Source organism: Choloepus didactylus, chromosome 20 (genome assembly GCF_015220235.1).
Source record: "Choloepus didactylus isolate mChoDid1 chromosome 20, mChoDid1.pri, whole genome shotgun sequence".
Taxonomy (NCBI): Eukaryota; Metazoa; Chordata; class Mammalia; order Pilosa; family Megalonychidae; genus Choloepus; species Choloepus didactylus.
Window position 1 is genome coordinate 38,322,939 of NC_051326.1, and position 21,054 is coordinate 38,343,992.

Consider the following 21,054-nt stretch of genomic DNA (forward strand, 5'->3'; position numbering starts at 1 on the left):
GTAATAAAAATATCTATGATTTTTATAGATGAGAAAGTCACAGATATTGCTAATATTACTTTGTCAGTTGATTATTCATAATTAAAGGAAAGGCTAAATTTCAGTTAAAGCATAATGAAAGATAAGGATTTTTTTTCTTCTTATCCAAGTTCATGGACCCCCATGCATTCTCTCCATGGACTTCAGGCTAAGAACCCCAGCTCTAAAGGTAGCTTGGGACTCATTATATTAGTAGAATGGATTTTTTAAAGGTCTATTTAGGTCTCTTGAAAACAGATTCCAAGAATACCAAGTTCACTGTACAAATTCCAAAGTCACCTAAGAATTAAAGGCATAATTCTTTGATCTTCTGAAAGTTTATCTTGTGTGATTATAGACTGATATTCAGCCTTCATGGTTAGATGCAGTCCATTAAGCCAGTGTACCAGATATTCTACCACTAACTGGTTATAATAAATCTTGTACACTATGATATAAACAGATCATGGCAAAGGCTAGATATTTTTTTCTATGTTCACATTAGCTGGTGAGTTAACATATTATTAATCTCTGAAGTATTAAATTTTAGTTTATTAAAAGAAGTAACCTGTAGGAATTACAGAGCCATAGAATTGAAATAGAAAAATTTTGGAAGTTAGTGTAACTCCTGCATTTTACAGGTAAGGACATTAGAGTTTAATTTAAAAAGGGGAAGTGATTTGCCTAAGTCAAACACCTAGTGGAACTAATTTAATTGATCCTGCATAATACATTACAAAATAGGTTTGAAGCAAATCCTGTTATAAAAAAGAGAAGTTTGTGTGTTGCTCTTTCAACATGCACTATTTGTACTCTGACTTCTCCATCTTTTATAATTTAATGAATTGTTAATTAGCCCAGTATACTTCAAGCTTACTTTAATATTGAAGTGGATATTTTGTTACAAGAATAAATGTCAGAGCTCAAAAACTGATCTTCCTAGCATGATTTAATAAAGCATGATCTTCCTAACAAACTGTTTTAAAATGAAAGTTTTGTATACTTAGATAATAGTTCAAAGGACAAGTAACACCAATGAAACTATTTTCCAATGAAAAGGCAGAGTTTACAAGAGCAAAACTCCTTCCTCTTTATTTGTAATAACAAAAATAAACCAAAGTCCTGACATATTTGTAGTATTTTTCTTCCGAAAGGAAAAAACAAGAACTTTCATTGTACTTTAAAATTAAAGTTATTACCTCAGATATTTTACCAGCTTCACACTGTGAAATCAGTTCCACACAAAAGAGACCGACTGCTCTCTCTAGGAAATACTTAATTAGGGTGGTGCCTATGAAATACCCAGGGGTCCTGTAACTGATCAGTTTTTCCCAGAGGGTTTCTGCAGTATATAGTCCTGGTTAGACAACAAGCATTATGCTCTGATTTTTCCTGTTGCCTGGCTAGTGACCCCCCTACAGGAAGATAACGGATAAGCCAAGAGGGCGGAGCAGCTTGCTACACATGTCTGGCTGCTCTTATCAACTTATCATATAAGGAAAGGAAAGTGATTGATTCAGATACAGACACTAGAATCTGCGAAAAGAGACAAAGAAACATTAAAGCTGATCTGTAAAGCTAATAGAGCACTCACAAGTGAGCAGGATTTTCTCCCTTCTGGAATCTGACAGTTTACTGGATGACTGGAGAGAAGACAGCATTAAAAATCAAGTTTGCTACTAGAAAAGGAGAAAAGAGATTTTCATTGATTGACCTTAAACCATGGCAGCATAGCTGTGTATTTTAGAGGACAGCTTAGTATTCTGGACTCTTATGTGCCTTGAAGTTTGCTAAGCTGGTAGTTTATTACCAAAAGAAAGAATGTGGCAGATTGTTTTCTTTACTTTGAGCTGTGATCTTGTCCTAGCCGCAGCCTACAACAACTTTCGGAAGAGCATGGACAGCATAGGGAAAAAGCAGTACCAGGTTCAGCATGGATCATGCAGCTACACTTTTCTCCTACCAGAGATGGACAATTGTCGCTCTTCTTCTAGCTCCTACGTTTCTAATGCTGTACAGAGGGATGCACCGCTAGATTATGATGATTCGGTGCAGAGACTGCAAGTACTGGAAAACATCATGGAAAACAACACTCAATGGCTAATGAAGGTAGGAAAATAATCAGTTTTACTTTATGAAAAATTGAAAGCTATTATAATCAGCTTTAACAACAATAACAAAGGATTAGAGAAAGAGAGAAATGCTTGTGGGTACCTTTGAATGACTTATCCTTTTTAAACTTTTATCCCAGTGTGTAAAATAGTCATGGGTGAAAGGGATTATTTGAAACAGAATGCAGAGATGAATAGAGAGAATCTCTGAAGTTTGGACTTTTTATTAATAAAGTGAAGAGGAAGGGCACATCTTTGCAAAACTTCTAGGCTCTTTTGTTTGTTTTAGTTTAAACTCAGTAACACCGATTACCAGAGACATTATAAACTGGTTGCTGGCATGTGAGGGAAACTGTAAGCAATACAGCAGTGCCAGAGCCAGGAAAAACGTGACAATCATGTTAATTACTGATAAATAACGGATGGAGCAAAGTGCTTTACCAATTTCCTGAATTTATTTACTAAAATAGATTATGGCTCTTGGTAAATGAGAGGAAATTAAATAAAACAGACCTCATGTTTCTCAGAATCTCAGTGCTTTACCCCCAAGGACTTGTCATTTGTAAACGGTGGTACATTTTCAGAGCGTCCCTAAGGGATTCAGTACTGCAGCCACATTTCAATTCCAGCAACTGGCTTTGAAAATATACTCATGTGGGACTAATGCTCAGGGGCAGTTATGTTGAATTTATGCCATGACAAGATGGTCTGATGGTTTGTACTTGGGGCTATGATTGTTCCACTGTTTCACAGACTTTTTATAGAGAGTTTAACCAAAATAGGATATTGAAAGTTCTGTTTTTCTTTCACAAAAGACGATTTTCACATGCAAACCTGGGAACTACATATATATATATATATATAATCACCCTGGAATTTTTCTTTATATGGACTTATATATTCCAAAGGAAGTTTAAACAAATATAGTAGATTAAGTATTATAATGATGACATTACATTGGAAACTGTTACATGGTAGAGAATGTGACTATTTAAAGCCACGTAAAAATCTTTAAAAGTTTGTTAGCCTCATTCAACATTTTGCCCTAGAAAAGTATAATTATTTTCCCAATCTTTCATTTCACCATAAGCTTTCTGTTAGGACAATTTATCTTAATCTCAGAATAGATCTTAGATCCTAATCTGTGTTTCTCATTAACTCCCCTTCCATCAGAGAGGAAACAACTAAATCATTACTTGAGCCATAAGCCTAAATGAATGAACGGACTCACCACTACTGGTCACTGCAACAAGAACAGTTGCTTAAAATCAAAGATCTGAAAACAACAAAACTTACACGATTTATCAAAAACACCTGTCAAATGTAGATAATATAAAAGTCATTATATCTTTATCATCACTATCCCTTCTGGGCAAATTCTCCAGTGTTTTTCTCCTTTCTTAAGAAAGTCACTGTAGTATGCCCTTTTTAAATCCAAAACCTATAGATATTTAAATAACAATGCTAAACTTAAAAAAATATGCAGCAACACAGGTTCACATATTTGAATGACAAACTGTATTCTAAATATATGAGAAATTCAAAGCTTTCTATTTCTTTTTAAATCATTATGCTCACATTTAATAATCTCTCTACATTTACTGTGGCATGGTTAATGGTTAATGGCCAATGCTAACAGCCTCAGTGAAGGATGAAAGAAATATAGTAGTAAACATTCTAATCTGCTCAACTGGTAAGTCATTTCCTAAAATAAACAGTAAAAGAGCATAAAACAATGCTTTGCCAAATTCAGGATTGTTAAATTGTATTTGCTTAATTAAGAGCACATCAGGAATACCTGAAACTCCATAAGCAAAGCTCATATTTCTTTCTTAGATAAACTATCCCCTTCTCTTGGGTCTTCAAGAAACTATTTGAAGAAGGAAAAAGACAAGTAATGCTACATTAGGTGACAAGATTTCTTCCTTTCTAGGTTCAATTAGTAAATATTTGATCAGTAGAATAATGGTGTTTCAAAATTCCTTCTTTAGCTATGTAGCTAAATGTCACCAAGAATGATTTAATGTTTATCTTTTCATCTGCTTAACACCTGTTCTCTCTGGTCTCAGTGATTTAAGATGTGCACCTGAGAAAGTTAATTTGTACTCTCACTAACTTGGCTTACAGGTTTCTGTTTTAGGAACAAGACCCAAAAAACAAAAAACAAAAAACAAAAACAAAAACAAAAAAACAGAACAACATATGAAACTCAAAGTGGTTAAACATAACCTCTGTTTCTTATGTGTTTTGTCACCTGTGATAAACAGTGTTTTCCTCATATGGAAGAAAATAATATATAATGGTATGACAGATAAGTCACGTAATTAAATGATCAATCTCACAATCTAGCAACTATTGATAGATTATCCCAGAAAGAAAAAGCACAATTGTGTTTTTTCTTATGTTTTATATATTTCCTTTCCTTTAGGGCTGTTTATTTTTTATGTTTACATATTTCCTTTCTATTCATTATCAACACTAAAAATAAGGGAAAAAGGAATAAACCTTCACACTTTTAAGAAACTTAATAACTTGTCAAGAAGGAAAATATGACCAAGTTTTCTGGTTAATTTTAGGGCAAATGAATAGTATTTTCAACTTCTGAGTGGGTACCATAGTCTAAGGAGCTTAAGCTAAGAAAGCTGTTTTGCACATCATCAAAAGATCTCACACTGCCCCTTTAATCTGTCAGCCAAAGGAAGTTTCAGACTTCTGAATGAGTGCAGAGGAACATGAATGGAACAATACAGGAGAAGGTTCATTTGCCGCTTAGTGGTTAAGCAAGGATGAGATAAATTCATGACACTTAGTCACTAAATACACCATGATGACTACATGTACATTTCCCTTGCTAATGCTACAACTATTCTAAACCTCTGTCCCTGTGATATTAAACACACTTTATAAAAACTGAAAAATAACTTAGGAAAATGTATTTTGCTAGGAAAACAAATATGTATATTTTTTCAATTAGAGGAACTGTGGAAAGGAAATAAACAACTATTTCACACGGATGAATACCTTATGTTTTATAAATGACTGCACACTCCATTGCTACTTTAAAACAGAATGATTTAACAATGAAACTAATGCCTATTAAATTCATGTAAAACTTTCCTGTCATCTTATATTTCCTAAAGCCACAAGTATAGGCTGAGATCTGTAAACCTGAATTGCTACCTTTTTTTTCTTTAAAAGTAATGACAATATATCATTTTAATAAGCTCTATTAAAGAACTACCATTCATCAGTTGATGTATGGTGAACAATGTAGTGATGCTTTAAAAAAAAAATGCTATAAATGGGAAAAACTGATGATGAGAAGTTGATAGATGAACTGAGCCTTCCAGGGGATTTTATTTGTGTGTTTGTGTTTTATCATGTGTAGCACAAAAAACTCCTTATATCCAGAGAAGTTTGGTTCATTAAAGAAAAGAAAACATATCCCATCATATACATAGCCAATAATCTACCACAGAAGTGGAGAAAAGCCATTCTTGTACTCATGTTGTATCCTGAATCATGAAACATGACCATGTTCAATATTAGAAGCAAATTTAGTGCTTTCAGATAAACTGATTAAACCCTCCAGTAAAGATCACAAGAAAACAATTACTGTTATTATATTAATTATATCATTATAGTAACGGATAAGCAGATGGTAAAAATTTCACTATAGTGGGGAAGAACAGCATGTTTAACTTTGGAAAGTGCAAATATTATGTTTATAACATATATATTATGCAATATATATATAGCACCATATACTTACTATATACAATTTGAAACTGTAATATGTTTACTATATAGTCATTATATATAGTATACATACATATAATATTAACTTTCTATAAACAAGCATCCCCTTACTAAATTGTGTTGTCTGTCATTTTACATTGGATTAATTCTTGTAATTGGATTAACTATTTAGGTTTCACACTATGGAGAGATGATCATTTGCCGGCAGAGTCTATAACTAGGAAATGGACTTGTGCGCATGACTACTATATCTTCTTGTTTAGACAGACACTAGATAATCTAAGTCTCAGTACTGAAAATTAAAAAATCTATTATTTCCTTAAAACAGGTTTTATAAAACAGGTTTTATAACAGGTTTATAAATAAGTTGTAATCCGAAAGTTTCCCTGTAAACCAGCTACTATATATGGAATTTTAAAAGGATAATGCCCTTATAAACGGTGATTAGATGGTCAGGCTGACCTGTAGTGTCTATTTTAATTCATAAAATAACTGAAATATTATATATTTTTAAGTGAAAAAAAAAGGTTGAAATAAAACCTATCACCATATGGATAATTAAAAAAGTAAAACTAAAATACTATGAAAGTTATGTGTGTGGGCAAACTAAAAATAAAAAAGTCAAACAATTAAAAAGGTAGAAAATAGGAAGTAAATTATCTTTTCCCCTAATCTTCAGTCCTTTTCCTTGAGATTGGGATTTAGAGATTTAAACTATACCTTTATTATGACAAATTTAATAAAAATCTAGGGTCCATCTTTTTGAAACATTTACAGTGGCATTATAGTAGCATTATGCCATGACCAGAATATTTTTTGGTTCACAAATGACATGAAAAGAGGTTGGTAGAAATAGATTTTATTTAGGAAAAAAGAACAAAATTTGGAAGACTGAGGTAAAGGAGAATATGGATTCAACTTGTGTGTGTGTGTGTGTGTGTGTGTGTATCAGACAGAGAGAGGAAGACAAGGAAAAGAGGAAGTATATGGTATCATGGTTTTGACAGGGAAGAAATGACATGGTTTATACATTTCCATATTCTGGCCCCCAAATGACATTAGGGACCTGATTTGCAGATTTCCTGATCTTAGATTAAGAGAGTTACATACAATGAATCATTAACGTGTATAGGTTGTTCACAAATCAGGTGTTCATAATTTGCAGAATGTCTACATTACTTAATCATAATGACAACTCAGCAGGCAAATTATTCTCTCTCTCTTACAAATGCACATAAATATATATATATATATGTATATACATATTTGTTCTATAAGATGGACACTTTAAAATAGGCATCATTTGGGCAATCGATAAGGTCTAAATAATTAAATAGGTGCCTATCTTAAGTAAGCCAACTCCTACTCCTTTCACTACATACTTCTTTGACTTGAAGGAACCTGGCAATGAGATTTTCCTCCTAAATTATTTTAGAAAATCTTCTGGTATAAAGTGAAGATTTTATCACTAAAGTAACAGTAGTAATATAATAATTGGGGCAGCAATTGAGTGATACCTAAAAATTTTAAGGTATTTTCTATACTTTACCTCATTTTGTCATAAGAATATCTCTAGAACAAGTATAGTAGATATAATTACATCTATTTTTGTGATTTTTTATCACTTATAAAGATAAATCATGATAGATAATATGAATGTAAATTGAAGCTTAGAAATCTTGCTTAGATTACCTAAAGAGGAAAAACAAACAAAGAAAAGCATGTATATCCCTTCCTACGACAAAAAGCAGAATTTTCCATAGGGCTGGAAAAATTAAAGAAAATTGTTGAGAGAAGTATCAGTGGTTACAAGGATGTGTTGAAGTATAGCATTATTTCTTAGTTCACTGAAATGAGTGAGTGAATAATCCCTCCCACCCCTTTTTGGAGCTTTATATTGCAGGGCAGGAGTCATTAAAGTTCATTTATTCATTCAAAAAATATTTCTTTTGTCCAGGCAGTCAGTAGTGTTCTAGGTGCTTGGGATATATCAGTGAGGGTGAAAAAAAAAAAAAGGTTCTTGCCCTTGTAGGGACATACTATATTATACCACTATTTTTTGGTCAGAATATGTAGTATGTTAAATGATAAGTCTGACAGAACAAAATAAATAAATAAATGAAAGAAGAAACCAAAAAACAAGGTAAGAGGATCAAGAGTGTTGGAGGTGGATGGGTGGAAAGTAGGGAAAGTAGTAATGTAGTCATCACTACATTAAAGCCTCTTATAAAAAGAAATTCAATTAAAACTATTTTTGAATGGCCATTTTTCCTGATTGCTAGAGTATAATACAAATTTATTGTAGGAAATTTAGAGTATACAAAAAAGGCACAAAAAATAAATATATAATTACACCATTCTGAAATAACCATTCTTAATATTTAGTGTATATATGTATACCTATGTGCATATAATTAATCTAAAACATACTGTATATACTGTAGGACTTATTATATGCACCTATGTACATCCTCTACCACCTGAAGTCAGGTGTGCTAGCTGTCAGCTTTTAAATCGTTATTTCATTTACATTAGATATTTCCCCATGAAATCACCTTTCTTTGTTATCCTAATCCTGGCATGCACCAGCTGACAAAAGATGTGAACTCTGTTAAAAATCTCCTGAGAAGTGAACCTAATCCTTTTAACATCATCATTCCTTCAAACAGCTAAAACCATTATCTTTGCAATTAAACTAGAACCTAATTAAAACCTTTCTAGAACCCTTCCCTGAGTTATCCTGTGACGGCAAGTACTTTGCTCCAAAATGAGCCTCATTTCTCTTTTTGAGCAACCTTCCACATTTCTAAATTAGTTTTTGAATGTTTATAATAATGCAACAACTTAACATTACAAAGTATTACTATTCAATATTTAAAAATAAATTATTTATATTAAAAATAGAGCTGCCATTTTTTTTAACATGCAATTTTATAATTTTTCATGGACAATGGAGATTTTTAAGGGAAGATATACCCAGATGTAGAAGTCTTGGGAAATACATTATTTTATTATGTTTACATAATCTCCTAGAGAATTCATCATTTTATATGTGCTGAATTGTTATAATACTTATTGGTCCTTTAAATACAAACTACTGGTTTTAAGTATTAAATGGAAGCTAGCATCCAATCCTCTTCATTTCTCAGTTTTGGTCACATTCCATCTAGACCAACTGGGGCATATATTAACATTTGCTCATATATTAACGCTCTTCATGAAGTAAAATAGGCTATTCAACCAGAGTGACTTAAATCTGGTTGATGTCACAAGACCTACCACTTACATCTTCCTATCTTGAAGTAAGTAGTCAGTATTCCAGGATGTACATTAACACCTTTATTATGACTATTCCAGAAAATTTCAGGTATGAAGATTAAACCAGAATTATGGGTTTGCCTTTGAATGTCACTAGTTAGCATTTAGTATCTGACTGATTATTCTACATAAGGAAGATTTCTATTTTGCCTGCCCAAAGCACAGGGGAAAAATAAGTAGTGAAAAATTCTTATTTCATAAACCCATACCAAGGATGCCATACTCCTTGAAATAACTGGCTTAATCATGTGCAATTTAATAAGGACCTTTAGTCTGACAGCCTTTCTCTTTCAAGATGTGGTGAAAAGGGAACTGAGAAAAAGCTGCCCATTTCATTCTGCCTTAGGAAACTCTAAGGCCCTTAAGGCACCATCAGAAGGAAAAGGAAGAAATGAAATTATTGTGACCATTTCAGGGATTTCATTTGTGGCCCAGGCCAGCCTCAGAAATTTAGCTAAACTAGAACAAAGGGAGGTGATATATTCACATTCTACCATATTTCAAATAAAGGCATTTAATCCTGAAAGAAGATAGATTTTGGACACAATTGTTCAGATTCAAAGAAATCTAAATTTAAAATAAACCACATTTACAAATGAAGTTGATATTCTTATTATTAGATGAGCATGCCTTTGAAGTTATTTTCTTGGGTGCATGTTGAACTATGTAAACCATTCAGAGACCTAGTGAAAGCTGGCTAGGATTACTGGTGTGATCCAAAGTTACATAAGAAAAGTCTTTGTTGTTGTTTTATTTGTTCCTTGATTTTTTAAAGCAGGAATAACTATATAATTGTTTTAGTGATATCTTGCCTTATTCAACTAAATTACTTGGCTGCAACTACCACTGCATATCTTAAAAAACTGTACAAGTTTTCTTACCTACATTGGTGACATTATAGGATTGTTATGAGCTCCAAACACAATGACAGATGCCAAAGTGCTTTGGAAACTATAAGATGCTACACATTTGCAGAGATATAATTATAATTAATTTTAATATCAATAGCAGAAATACTTATCAAGATGGGTACTATATCTCACATTAATTAAAGATTATAATTTCATGTAATCTTACTAGGTTAAATGAATTATCTGGTGGTAATAAATATTTCCTTGAAAAAAAGGTAAATCTAATGTTTTATAGTACTTGAGAGTTAAATGATTTCTCAAAGATATAACCTCAAAGCACATCTTCACTCTAAAAGATAATGAATTTCCTTTGAACACTGAAAAGGACTATCATAAGTGCATGTATAAAATGCCTTTATTCTGTATATCATGACTTAATGTCTGTCTGTAGAAACACTGTACTCCAAAATTGCCCACTACATGACATCTAAACGAACTGGCCTACGTTCCTATTGTGCTCACATGTAATGCAATGAGCCCATTAAAATGTTCATATTTTATTATTGAATTTATTTTTATCATATCAGGTTTCATTGAGTATCAAGCAATTGCTGCTCTGCTGCTTATTGTTTTTATAGTACAAGAAGGCAAGAACTAAAAGGAGGGTTACAGCACAGCTCAAAACTACCTTCCGAGGAGGCATTTTGGGGTTAACTAATCAGCCCACAGATCTTGGTAGAACAAATTCAGAATTACTAGGAGGCACTACTTCCTTTGATTTTCTCTGGGTTCCTGAAAGCATTTTCTTTGCTAGCAGATTTTTGGAATCAACAGATGATATTATTGACTCTCCATTATTGCCTAGTTAATTATAAACATTAGTCTGAAGATAACTGAAGTATTATTTTGAGTTTTATTAACTATTATCTAGGCTTTGGAATCTTGAAAATTTATTACATATAGATGTACCTTAAAATTGGTCTTCTTAATGGGAAATTTTGGCGCAAAAATGCAACTGGAGAGAATACATTATTTTATTTTGCTGAATAACAAAACCACCAAATTTAGAACATAAACTAATTACCTATGCTTAACATTTGGTGTGTGTATACAAAATTCCTTACTATTTTTAACTACTCAGGAATGGATTCTTAAATTTCCTAAAATCAAACAAACAAAAAAAGGTTATCAGGCCTACCTTAATAAAGTGTTAATGACAGGAATTCCTGACCAGAATTGTTTTGAACTTAACTGTAACAGTGAAATGTTCTTAAAAACAGTGATGGTTGGGATAATTATATTATGAGATTAAAAAAAGACTAATCAAAACACCATTCCCTCAAATAACAACTGGTCACTTTGTGATGTGTAATTAATTGTCCATATTTCCAAATATGGTTCTCTGCTAACAGATAAACATAATTACTGCACATATGCTTTTTCCTTTAAGTAAACAATTTTAAAAATACATATAATTTATTGCTGTATGATTCATTTGCCCCACACCACAAAGGTTTTACAGCTGCAATGTATTGAATTAATTGATGATATGCCACTTTTCCTTTCCCCTTCTTCATCCTGAAATACCACTGTCATTAGAATAAACTGTTTCTGGATAAGAATGAAAAAAAGGATGAAAAATATTTGATGAATAAATAACTCTACCTAATTGGGACACATTATCCATTTCAGTTTTTAGTGATTCAAAATCCTAAATCACAAAAAAGGTCAATACAGAGTCAGACGTTATAGCAGCTATGGAAGACAATGGCAAAAGAAAATATCTACCTAGCACCACTACACCTCCTCAAAAACAACTGGACTTAGCTCACTTCTATGAGGCCAGCATCGTTCGCTTGTTTGTTTAAAAAGTCTACTGAGCAATGTAGTTATTTTAGGTTATTTGTTTTTCTTATTCCTTTGTTTTGTTTTGTTTGAAAAAAAATTTTTTTTTTTTTTTGATAAATAAAGTTTAAAAAAAGAAGTCTTCTGAGTTCTTGCTAAAAAGGATACTGTTCATTATCACCAGAGGTCAAAACACAGAGAAGCACTTTCTGCCATTTGTCTACAGGTAGTTTTTATTGTAAAATGATTAAGGTAATCATGATGATCACTATGACAGCAGCTGACATTTGCCAGGTACATACTGTGTTGCTACATTATCTCATTTAATTTTCATGATAGCCCATTTAAAGTAGATAATATTTTCTTCCTTTATAGTTGGAGAAACTCAAGCTAAGAGAGGTTAAACAACTTATCAGAAGGTACATAGCTGGCAAAATTAATGTAAAGTTTAATTTCACTGTTTCTTACAATAAAACAGATTTTTAAAAGATTTGAATAAAAATCTACACATCTTTTTATGTGGCTCAGGAAAGCAAACACACTTCACCACATTCTCCCAAAACCTACCATTTTAACACTACACACAAACTGTCACATCCAAAGCATGCCTGTTATCATGAGTAAGACCAATAGGAAACAATGAGAATACCAATTTTGGTAGATATTATCGTCTCTACTTTACCCCTGAGGAAATGAACTCTGAGATGTTAAGTACCTTTCTAGGTCATAGAGATGGTATACAATTTATGTACCTATTCTACTGTAGATGAACATTTGTTTTCTTCTATGGAAGCCAACACTTCTTAATTGGACAAATCCTATATTGTTTTTCTTGTACTATTATCTTTGGAATCCTTAGAGTTGGATTGACTTAAAGCTGCTCTAAATGAGTTCCAAGACTATCTACCTTACAATGAAATCAACTCTTTAGGATTTATGTTGAGTGGTCGCACTGTTTATTCCTGGGTTGCCCAAAAAGAGCTTTTAAGGAACAGATTGTCTCAATTAACTTAAGTACTGGTCAAACATAATATATTCCCCTATGGTTACAATCTGTAGTTAACAAGGAGATATTGAAATAAGTATAACAGATGACTAAAGAAAGAGGGAACTGTGTAGACATTCAATAGGGAAAAAAGGGTGGAGACAAAGGAAAAGGATCCGATAAGTATCAATCCATTATTCATTCTGGTCTTTCAAACCTTTGACTCTCCTTGACAGCACCCTTAATTTTCCAGAAATATCAAAGAGATGTGTTTGTCACACACTATTTTCGAGATTGGAGCTTTGTTTCTGTGAGCACTAGGATTTTCCTTTCTTTTTTCAAATCTTTCTAATTATACTTCAACTTGTATGAAGCATAATATTCAACTTGTATGACTGATGATCATCATTGTGAAAACCCAATACATGTACCTTCTGAACTATAGCTCATATCAGCTCCTCTCTGTGCCAGGTGGTCTGATTTTGCTTCTTGACTTGTTATTGGGCCTTCTGAAATGCATAATAATGAAGCCATGAAAAATCAAGAGCTGCTTCAGTGAAGTTGGCCAGAGAAGATCTAGTGGCCACTGGGAATAAGAATTTAAATTAGGATTCAAACCCCAATTCCAAGTTTACCACAGTCACTTTCAGGGAATTTCCTAGGCTAACATGGACTTTTAAAAAAAATTTTAATTTTGTTTATTTTAATGAAGGCACCCAAGCTCCAGGGGACTAATGGTTTGGGATTCAGGAGCAAGTAAATGAGCAATGTTTTATCTACAAATATCACCTTGCAAATTCTGGGATGCAGGAAAGGCATTTTGGACAAAAATCTTCATTTATGTTCTAACTGTGGCCTCCCAAAGGCAAAGTACTACTAAAGTAACTCCAGAATAGGGCCAAGATTCCAGTGGAACCAACTAACTCATAATTTCATTCCCAAAGAGAGCCAAAGCCCCAGTGTTGGTCCTTCTGCCAAGGAGATTCAATAAAGATGCTAAACCACAAAATTTAAGCTGATATTTAGACCACTTTAATTTGAAACCAAATTTCTACAACTGGGGGAAGCTTTCAAGAATTCACTACCACTGATAAAATTAAACTGGCTTGTAGAGGAGTCAAGACCAAAATCATAGCAGTAACCACAGTGATTTTTGGTCAAAAAATGAGGATAAGATGACTCATATTTTGATTTTAAAAAAACACAACAACCCTAACAATAGGAAAACCTCTGCAACTGCTCTCTTCTTCCTGTGCTCACCCTCACCCCTCATTCCCACTGTTGTGTGAACTATTTGTTCCCACTGAATGAGTCAGTTAAGATGGGAATCTTAAGTGACTTCTATGACTGAGTGTCATTTTGGCTATGAAAAAGAGGTGCTGGTGTGATGCATTGTTATATACTATCATGTATATCACAAGCGTGAGTTGATATAAATACTTGACCCCTTAAAGATGAAGCAAACTGGGCCAACCATTCTACGGGGGCCAAAGTGATGCATGGCCCCTTACCCCATTGATAAATAGAAAAATCTGTCTTGAAATGACTTTTCCCCTTCAAATTGTGAGTAAAAATTCAAGCATGCAAAAGTAAAAGTCAGTTCTGAATGACATGCTTTTTATAACTCATGGCAGCGGAGTGAAAGGGGATAGGAATTTTCCACTAGCTTGCATTGGAATAGACATGCATGCAAGGCAGTAGGGGTTAGAGAGAGAGGGGCAGACCTCCAAGAACTGAAGTTAATTATGGGAAAATGATTCAAGTCCCTTGTACTTTTACCACAAGCATTTGGAGAATCACACTGAAAATCTACTTCCCAAATTGCTTTGGTATTCAAGTAAACTTGGCTTTTCTTTATACTTTAATGTTATAAAACAAGTTCAACTTAAAACAAATGAGGAAGGCAAGTATGCAAACTAAAAATTACATGCAGAAATACACCACATTAATTTTGTGAAACTGGCACTTGTTCTCTACTTTCACCATACTACCAAAAACACATCAGCCTGTACGCGACCATGCTATTTCACAGAACATATGCATGCTTCTCCTGAAGTACACTATACTTTATGAGCATGAAGTTGTTAGTCTAAAAGGAGACACAGGGCCAACCAACTAGCTTTCAAGGAATGCAGTTGTTTTTCTTAAATGATTTTAAAAGCTGTTAATGAGAACCTTGTACAATTTACTAGTTCTTTCTGATTTACTGGCTTCCCAATAAACATATCAAATCATAGAGATTACAATTAAAGACAATATCTGGATTGGGGTAAGGGAAAGAAGAGGGTGGACTGAATTAACATCCTACTAAATGCAAGGCTTTAAGCAAGATGTTCTCAAACTTTCTCAGTTCACAGTGCCCTTTGCATCTCAGATACCTTTAGATGCAGAGAAATACCTAACAGTTACATTTATTAAATAGTACAAACAGCTTAAGTATTTATGTCCTGATGATTAAGAAGTCAAATGAAAATAAAAATACACATAAATTGAAAGAAAAAAATAATGTTTTAATTTCATCTTAAACAACCACAACACTAAAGGAATATATATGGCTATTAGGCACTGCCCAGCTTCTCAAACCTTAGAATCAGATTGGATAGTGCCATCCTTATTTACAGTTTCACACTGATTTTCATGTTGTACTTGCTTTTTATTATAGCTCCCACCAAAAACCCAGCTTTACACACTAGCACAATCTAATAATGTTGAAACTTTGAGCTACCCTGAGCTACTAATTCTTACAGTGTCTGAAAGATGTTAAGTATTGTTGGGTTTCCCTTGAACATATAAAATTTCTTACAGTACTCCTACGAGTTTGCTGCACTGACACAAGATGACTCATTGCACAATTTGGAAACTATGCTAATTTATTCCATTTAATTGTCACATTAACAGAGCACAGTGGGTATGTAAATACCCATTTTACTGGTGAGAAATCTGAGGTTAAAAATGTTGCACTAGTAGCTAATACGGAGCAGAGTTAGGATTCATACCCATGTATGTTTGATTCCAAAATGCGTGCTGTAATGACTATTCCATAACAGTTTCAAAAATTACAAAGAAACAAATGTTGCTAAAAATATAACATCTTCCACACCTTAATTCAACATATAGCTACTTTATTCAGGTTTCTATTATGCTGCTCAAAAGCAAGAACTACTTGAATTACAGTAACTCAAAATATAATTAAATTCAATAGACCAATTCATCTATTTTACTTTTCTCAGAGTAATTTTGTATTCATTGCAATGGGCAATGGGTGGAACAACTATTCATAGCGTAACTCATTTTCTTCCTAGACTGGAAGCTACTGAACTCCAACAAGATGCAATACATGACTCAGACATTTATTTATTTATTATTTATTTTTAGACTAATGGGAACTTAGTGAATTCTTTCTTGGTCTTCCAAGAGCAAATTCCTTTTATGCTTGATCCAGGAAGTACAGTGTTTTAGAACATTAGATTACTAATTTACCTAACTGAATACTTTTAACTTTCGTCAGGAGGCTAGAATGATTTAATCCAAAGCTCACTACACACAGTCATTTTAAAATTACTTTTCCAATGTTAATTTCTTCAGGCCGTATTTTAGCTATTCCCAGATGAAAGCTGCAGACAGAGGTAAATAAAATCATCTGCAGTAATGGTGACCACAGAATCACATCAAAATTTGTTAAACATTTCATTTAAAAAATATCTTTTCCTTTTTAAAATTCTTTTCACTGAGGTATAAAATACAGAAAGTGTATAAAGTATATTAAACTTGAATTTACAGCTTGATGAACTTTTAAAATATGAATTCATTTATAAAACTAGCTCCAAGGTATACAACACGCCCAGCACCCTAGAAGATTCTCCCACCCTCCTTCCCAGTCAATAAGCTCTCTTAGCATCCCCTTCCCATACACCTCCCTGAAATCATCATTCTGACTTCTATCATCAAGTTTTATCTATTCTTAAAATTTATGTAAATGAGATCATGTACTAAGTACTCTTGTGTGTGGCTTCTTTTACTCAACAAATCTGTGACAGCATTTAATTTTAACAACAATTCACTGTATATTTTAAAAAAATCAAATTGTAGTGCATTAACATCACTTATTGGTCTTCAAGGAGCAAAATTTACAATAGTTCTACTGTGATGAAAGAACAAGTGAGAAGAGCTCACCAAAGAATGTTACATAGCAGTTTTAATTTAATATCACATAAATGGCAAAGAAAACTCGTCATGATTTGGACAGTTCAATAGAATTTATATATAGCAAATTAATATGCAAGAAAGTTTCATGACATATTGATGTATATTCAAATAAATTCCTTCTTACTGTGAAGTTACATGCAAAAATGACTTCAAGTAACAGTAATCCTACATAAATAAAATAATGTGTGTTTAAACTCCTTATGGAGGAGTGAAAACTTCATTTTATGGCCAAATTTGTGTCCAACTGTTTATATTCAATCATCAGAGAGACGGTGACTCCTGGAATACATAAATAACACACCTCTGAAACAAAGTTTGGAATCAATTCCCTCTGAAAATGAATCATAAACAACATCATCCCCAGAACTGCTATTTTGTAAAGAGACGTTTGATACAACATGTATTTTATAGTAAGGTACTCTCTTATTTAGGGTCATTGGAAGACATATTTAGAAGCTAAATGACTCACCCAAAGTCATAATCACTATTTGTACTTCCCAGTCAAATCTCTCTTCTTAGCAGATTAAACTACAGTAATCCACAGAACACAGTGCATGTGGTTTACAGAACATATTTGTTCAACTGCAGTAGAGCTGCCATGGATAGATGTGGAATATACTCAAGGGTTTTTCTAAGAATTTTCAAAGTAAATAGCCATCCCAGCTTAGCTATCAAAATTTCAAAAGGTGAATTTTAAGTACCTAGATATATACTTAATACACTTCTTATTAAATTTCAGGCCAAGAAATAAGAAAAGAGAGACAGTTTAAAAAAAAAAAAGTCACATTATTCTATGTCTTACCACATAACTTGTTTTGAATATCACTCAGTGTTTTGCTTTCGCTGAATTGCTTATTACTAACAACAAAATTCTACTGTTGATCTGGTTTAAAATAAGTTTTGTTAAAATGCTTAAGAAATACACTTACAACTTTAAAAATTAATGTGCAAAATACAGCCTAATTAAATAATTTTTATTTTTACTGTGAGTTATAAAAAGATTGATCGCTTTTAGCTTCTGCAAAGGACAAGCAGATGTACAATTCCTTAAAGTATATACACACAAGGGGACTGAAATTATGTAAATAAATACGAAAATACGAAAAACTTGTACTTGTTAGAGTGGGAACTGAACCAGAGGTCAAATTAAAGATAATCTAATATAGAACAAAAGGTATATTTTCCCTTCTAAATGATTCAGAAAAACAGAACTTTAGCTATTTTAAAATAATTAAACAAAAAAAGCTGCAGCTTCAGTTTTATGAACAGGAAAATCAATATGAAAAGAACATACTTTCCCAAAAATTTCCTAAGCATTAAACTGTAAAAACTATCATTTATCATTTGGGCAGCTTTACTTAACTGATTAGAGCATGATGCTAAATGAAGTTCATGGAGTTTTCCCCTCACCATACACAATGCATCATTACATAGAATGATGTACAGAAATTTGTTCATAGAAATTTCAATTCCATGGAAAGTGTACAAATATGTTTGTATAAATTTATTAAAATTATTCTAACCCAATAAAACAGATACAGTGGTGTTCAGGCAAAAGAATATGAACAATTCATAACAGAGCTATATTCCTATTCAGTAAAATAACTCGAAACACTTATTTTCCTGAAAGTGGGTCAGTAGTACATCTTTGTATACAAAAAAAGGCATACTTTATCATTAAGTTTTCATGTAAATTAATACTATGCATTTTGAACATCTTCTAATACCATTTCAAAAATTCTGTCCACTATAATTCTTTCCACCTTTTGGTTTGCTAGCAAAAAGAGGATATAAAGATCCAGAAAAGCTTGGCCAGAGTCTGTTTGAAGGTCGCAACACTCAGCAGGGCAGGAAGGGCCCAACTCTATGATTTCTCAAGCATTTCCATCTGCACTCCCAAGTCCCTTCTCCAACCTCCACTTCTTTTTTAAAAGAACAAACATAAGTGTCCTGCCATGTGTAAAAAGGACAGCAAACTAGTTTGACAGTATCTTCAAGACAAAAATCATCTAAATTTTTTTTAGTATTTTCCTTTAGTATTATTTAGTATACTAGATCCTTTTTTTTTTTTAAGCATTTATCCAGTAATTGTGACAGTGTAAAATTAATTTATTTTAAAAAAAAACAACAAAAACCTGCTTCAAAAATGATTACACTATCTTGTTCCTAGAAATCTATCCAGGATTTCAGCAAACACACAAAACAGTAAGAAATATGGTAGAAACAGGAAAGATAAAAATATAATGAATCTTTGGTACCAATACTTAATCATAAAAATGAAAAGGTAGAAATGCTAACACTTGGACAGCACGTTTTTAACAAGATAGCAAGAATAGGTGTCTCAGCACAGTGTTAAGAATGCTGGACAAGGTATCAGGACACCAGGGTTTTAATTTATACTCTGTTAGCTAGCATTGTGATCTAGGCCCATATCCTTATTCATAAAATGAGAGCTCAAATGCCTTTTCTTTTTTCAGCTTCTGAAAGTCTTTTATGCCACACAGAAGTGAGGATACATAAACATAGATATAGATATGAATATATATTATTAAGCACAAATACATATGTATGGATGGATGTATATATGACTATAAATATACATATGTTTCAGTGCTTCTTTCTAGCACAGAAAGCCTTTGAAATATTTGCTCTCTATTTTTTTCTCTCAGTGTACCTTAAATTCAGAGACAGCAAGGACATTTCATTTTCATTAAAAAAGAAATCCCTGGTATACTGTAGTCTAAATTTATCAATCTCATTCTTAGAGCTCAATTTAAAACACTTCAATTTGTAATAATTTAAAATTCAGTTCATTTAAAAAAAGAGAAAATAGTTTTGTAATTCCTTTTTACTTTTGTAGAAAACAAATTAGCATTTCCTAAACTGAGAACTTAACTAAATATCCAAAGAACAAGACAAATGGCAGAAGTCTACAGAATACCTGATGTATAATTGGGTATTTGCTGATGTTAAAAGTGAATCTCTTCTCAGTTGCTCTTGCTGTTACAACATTGTTCAGCTTATGTTATATCTTCCTTGTGTGGTGATTTCAGCCTTGGTTTCTCATCTCTGGCCTTGTCCTTTCCTCAATCTATTAGAAATACTGTTGTTTTTCAGAAAGGTGGCTGTTACAACAGCACTCTCCAACAAACACAGAAGGAATTAGTTCCCTATTAGCACCATATTCCTGACTGTGGGCTTTAGTGCTTTAAAATAAGATCCCATTCAACATCTGGTATTCAACAGCATTTTATCTTAGCCTGTGACTTTTGTCACAGCCTGGCAGACTCTGGTCCTCTACTTGATTTTGGGTAAGGCATTTAAGTTCTTTAATCCTCAGTTTTCTCATTTATAAAACAAGCTTAATAGCATGGTACTGGCACAAAGATAGACATATTGATCAATGGAATTGCATGAGAATTCAGAAATAGACCCCCAGATCTATGGTCAGCTGATTTTTGATAAGGCTCCCAAATCCACTAAACTGGGACAGAATAGTCTCTTCAACAAATGGGGTTGGGAGAGTTGGATATCCATATCCAAAAGAATGAAAGAGGACCCCTACCTCACACGCTATACAAAAATTAACTCAAAGTAGATCAAAGTCCTCAATATAAGAGACAGTATTAGGAGGTTGCTTCTTAGACCTTACACCCAAAGCATAAACAACGAAAGAAAAAATAGATAAATGGGAACTCCTCAAGATCAAAAGCTTCAGTACCTCCAAGGAATTGGTAAAAAAGATGAAGAGGCAGCTACTGCAATGCAAGAAAATATTTGGAAACCACGTAACTGATAACAGACTGATATCTGGCATATATAAAGAAATCCTACAACTCAATGACAACAGCACAAACAGCCCAAATATAAAATAGGCAGAAGGTATAAAAAGACATTTCTTTGAAGAGGCAACACAAATGGCTAAAAAACACATGAAAAACCGTTCATCGTCACTAGCTAT

At 32.9% G+C, this 21,054-nt stretch overlaps 2 protein-coding genes across 3 annotated transcripts in view; one reads left to right on the forward strand and one right to left on the reverse strand.

The window, feature by feature from the left end:
* MCPH1 (microcephalin 1) overlaps positions 1-21,054 on the reverse strand; it is a 320,845-nt gene that overhangs the window by 96,458 nt on the left and 203,333 nt on the right.
* ANGPT2 (angiopoietin 2) overlaps positions 1,423-21,054 on the forward strand; it is a 59,337-nt gene continuing 39,705 nt past the window's right edge. For both annotated transcript variants that reach the window (XM_037812574.1, XM_037812575.1), the window contains exon 1: positions 1,423-2,127. In XM_037812574.1, the coding sequence (XP_037668502.1) occupies positions 1,840-2,127 (288 nt within the window). In that variant the 5' untranslated portion in view covers positions 1,423-1,839. The remainder of the gene's footprint in view (positions 2,128-21,054) is intronic.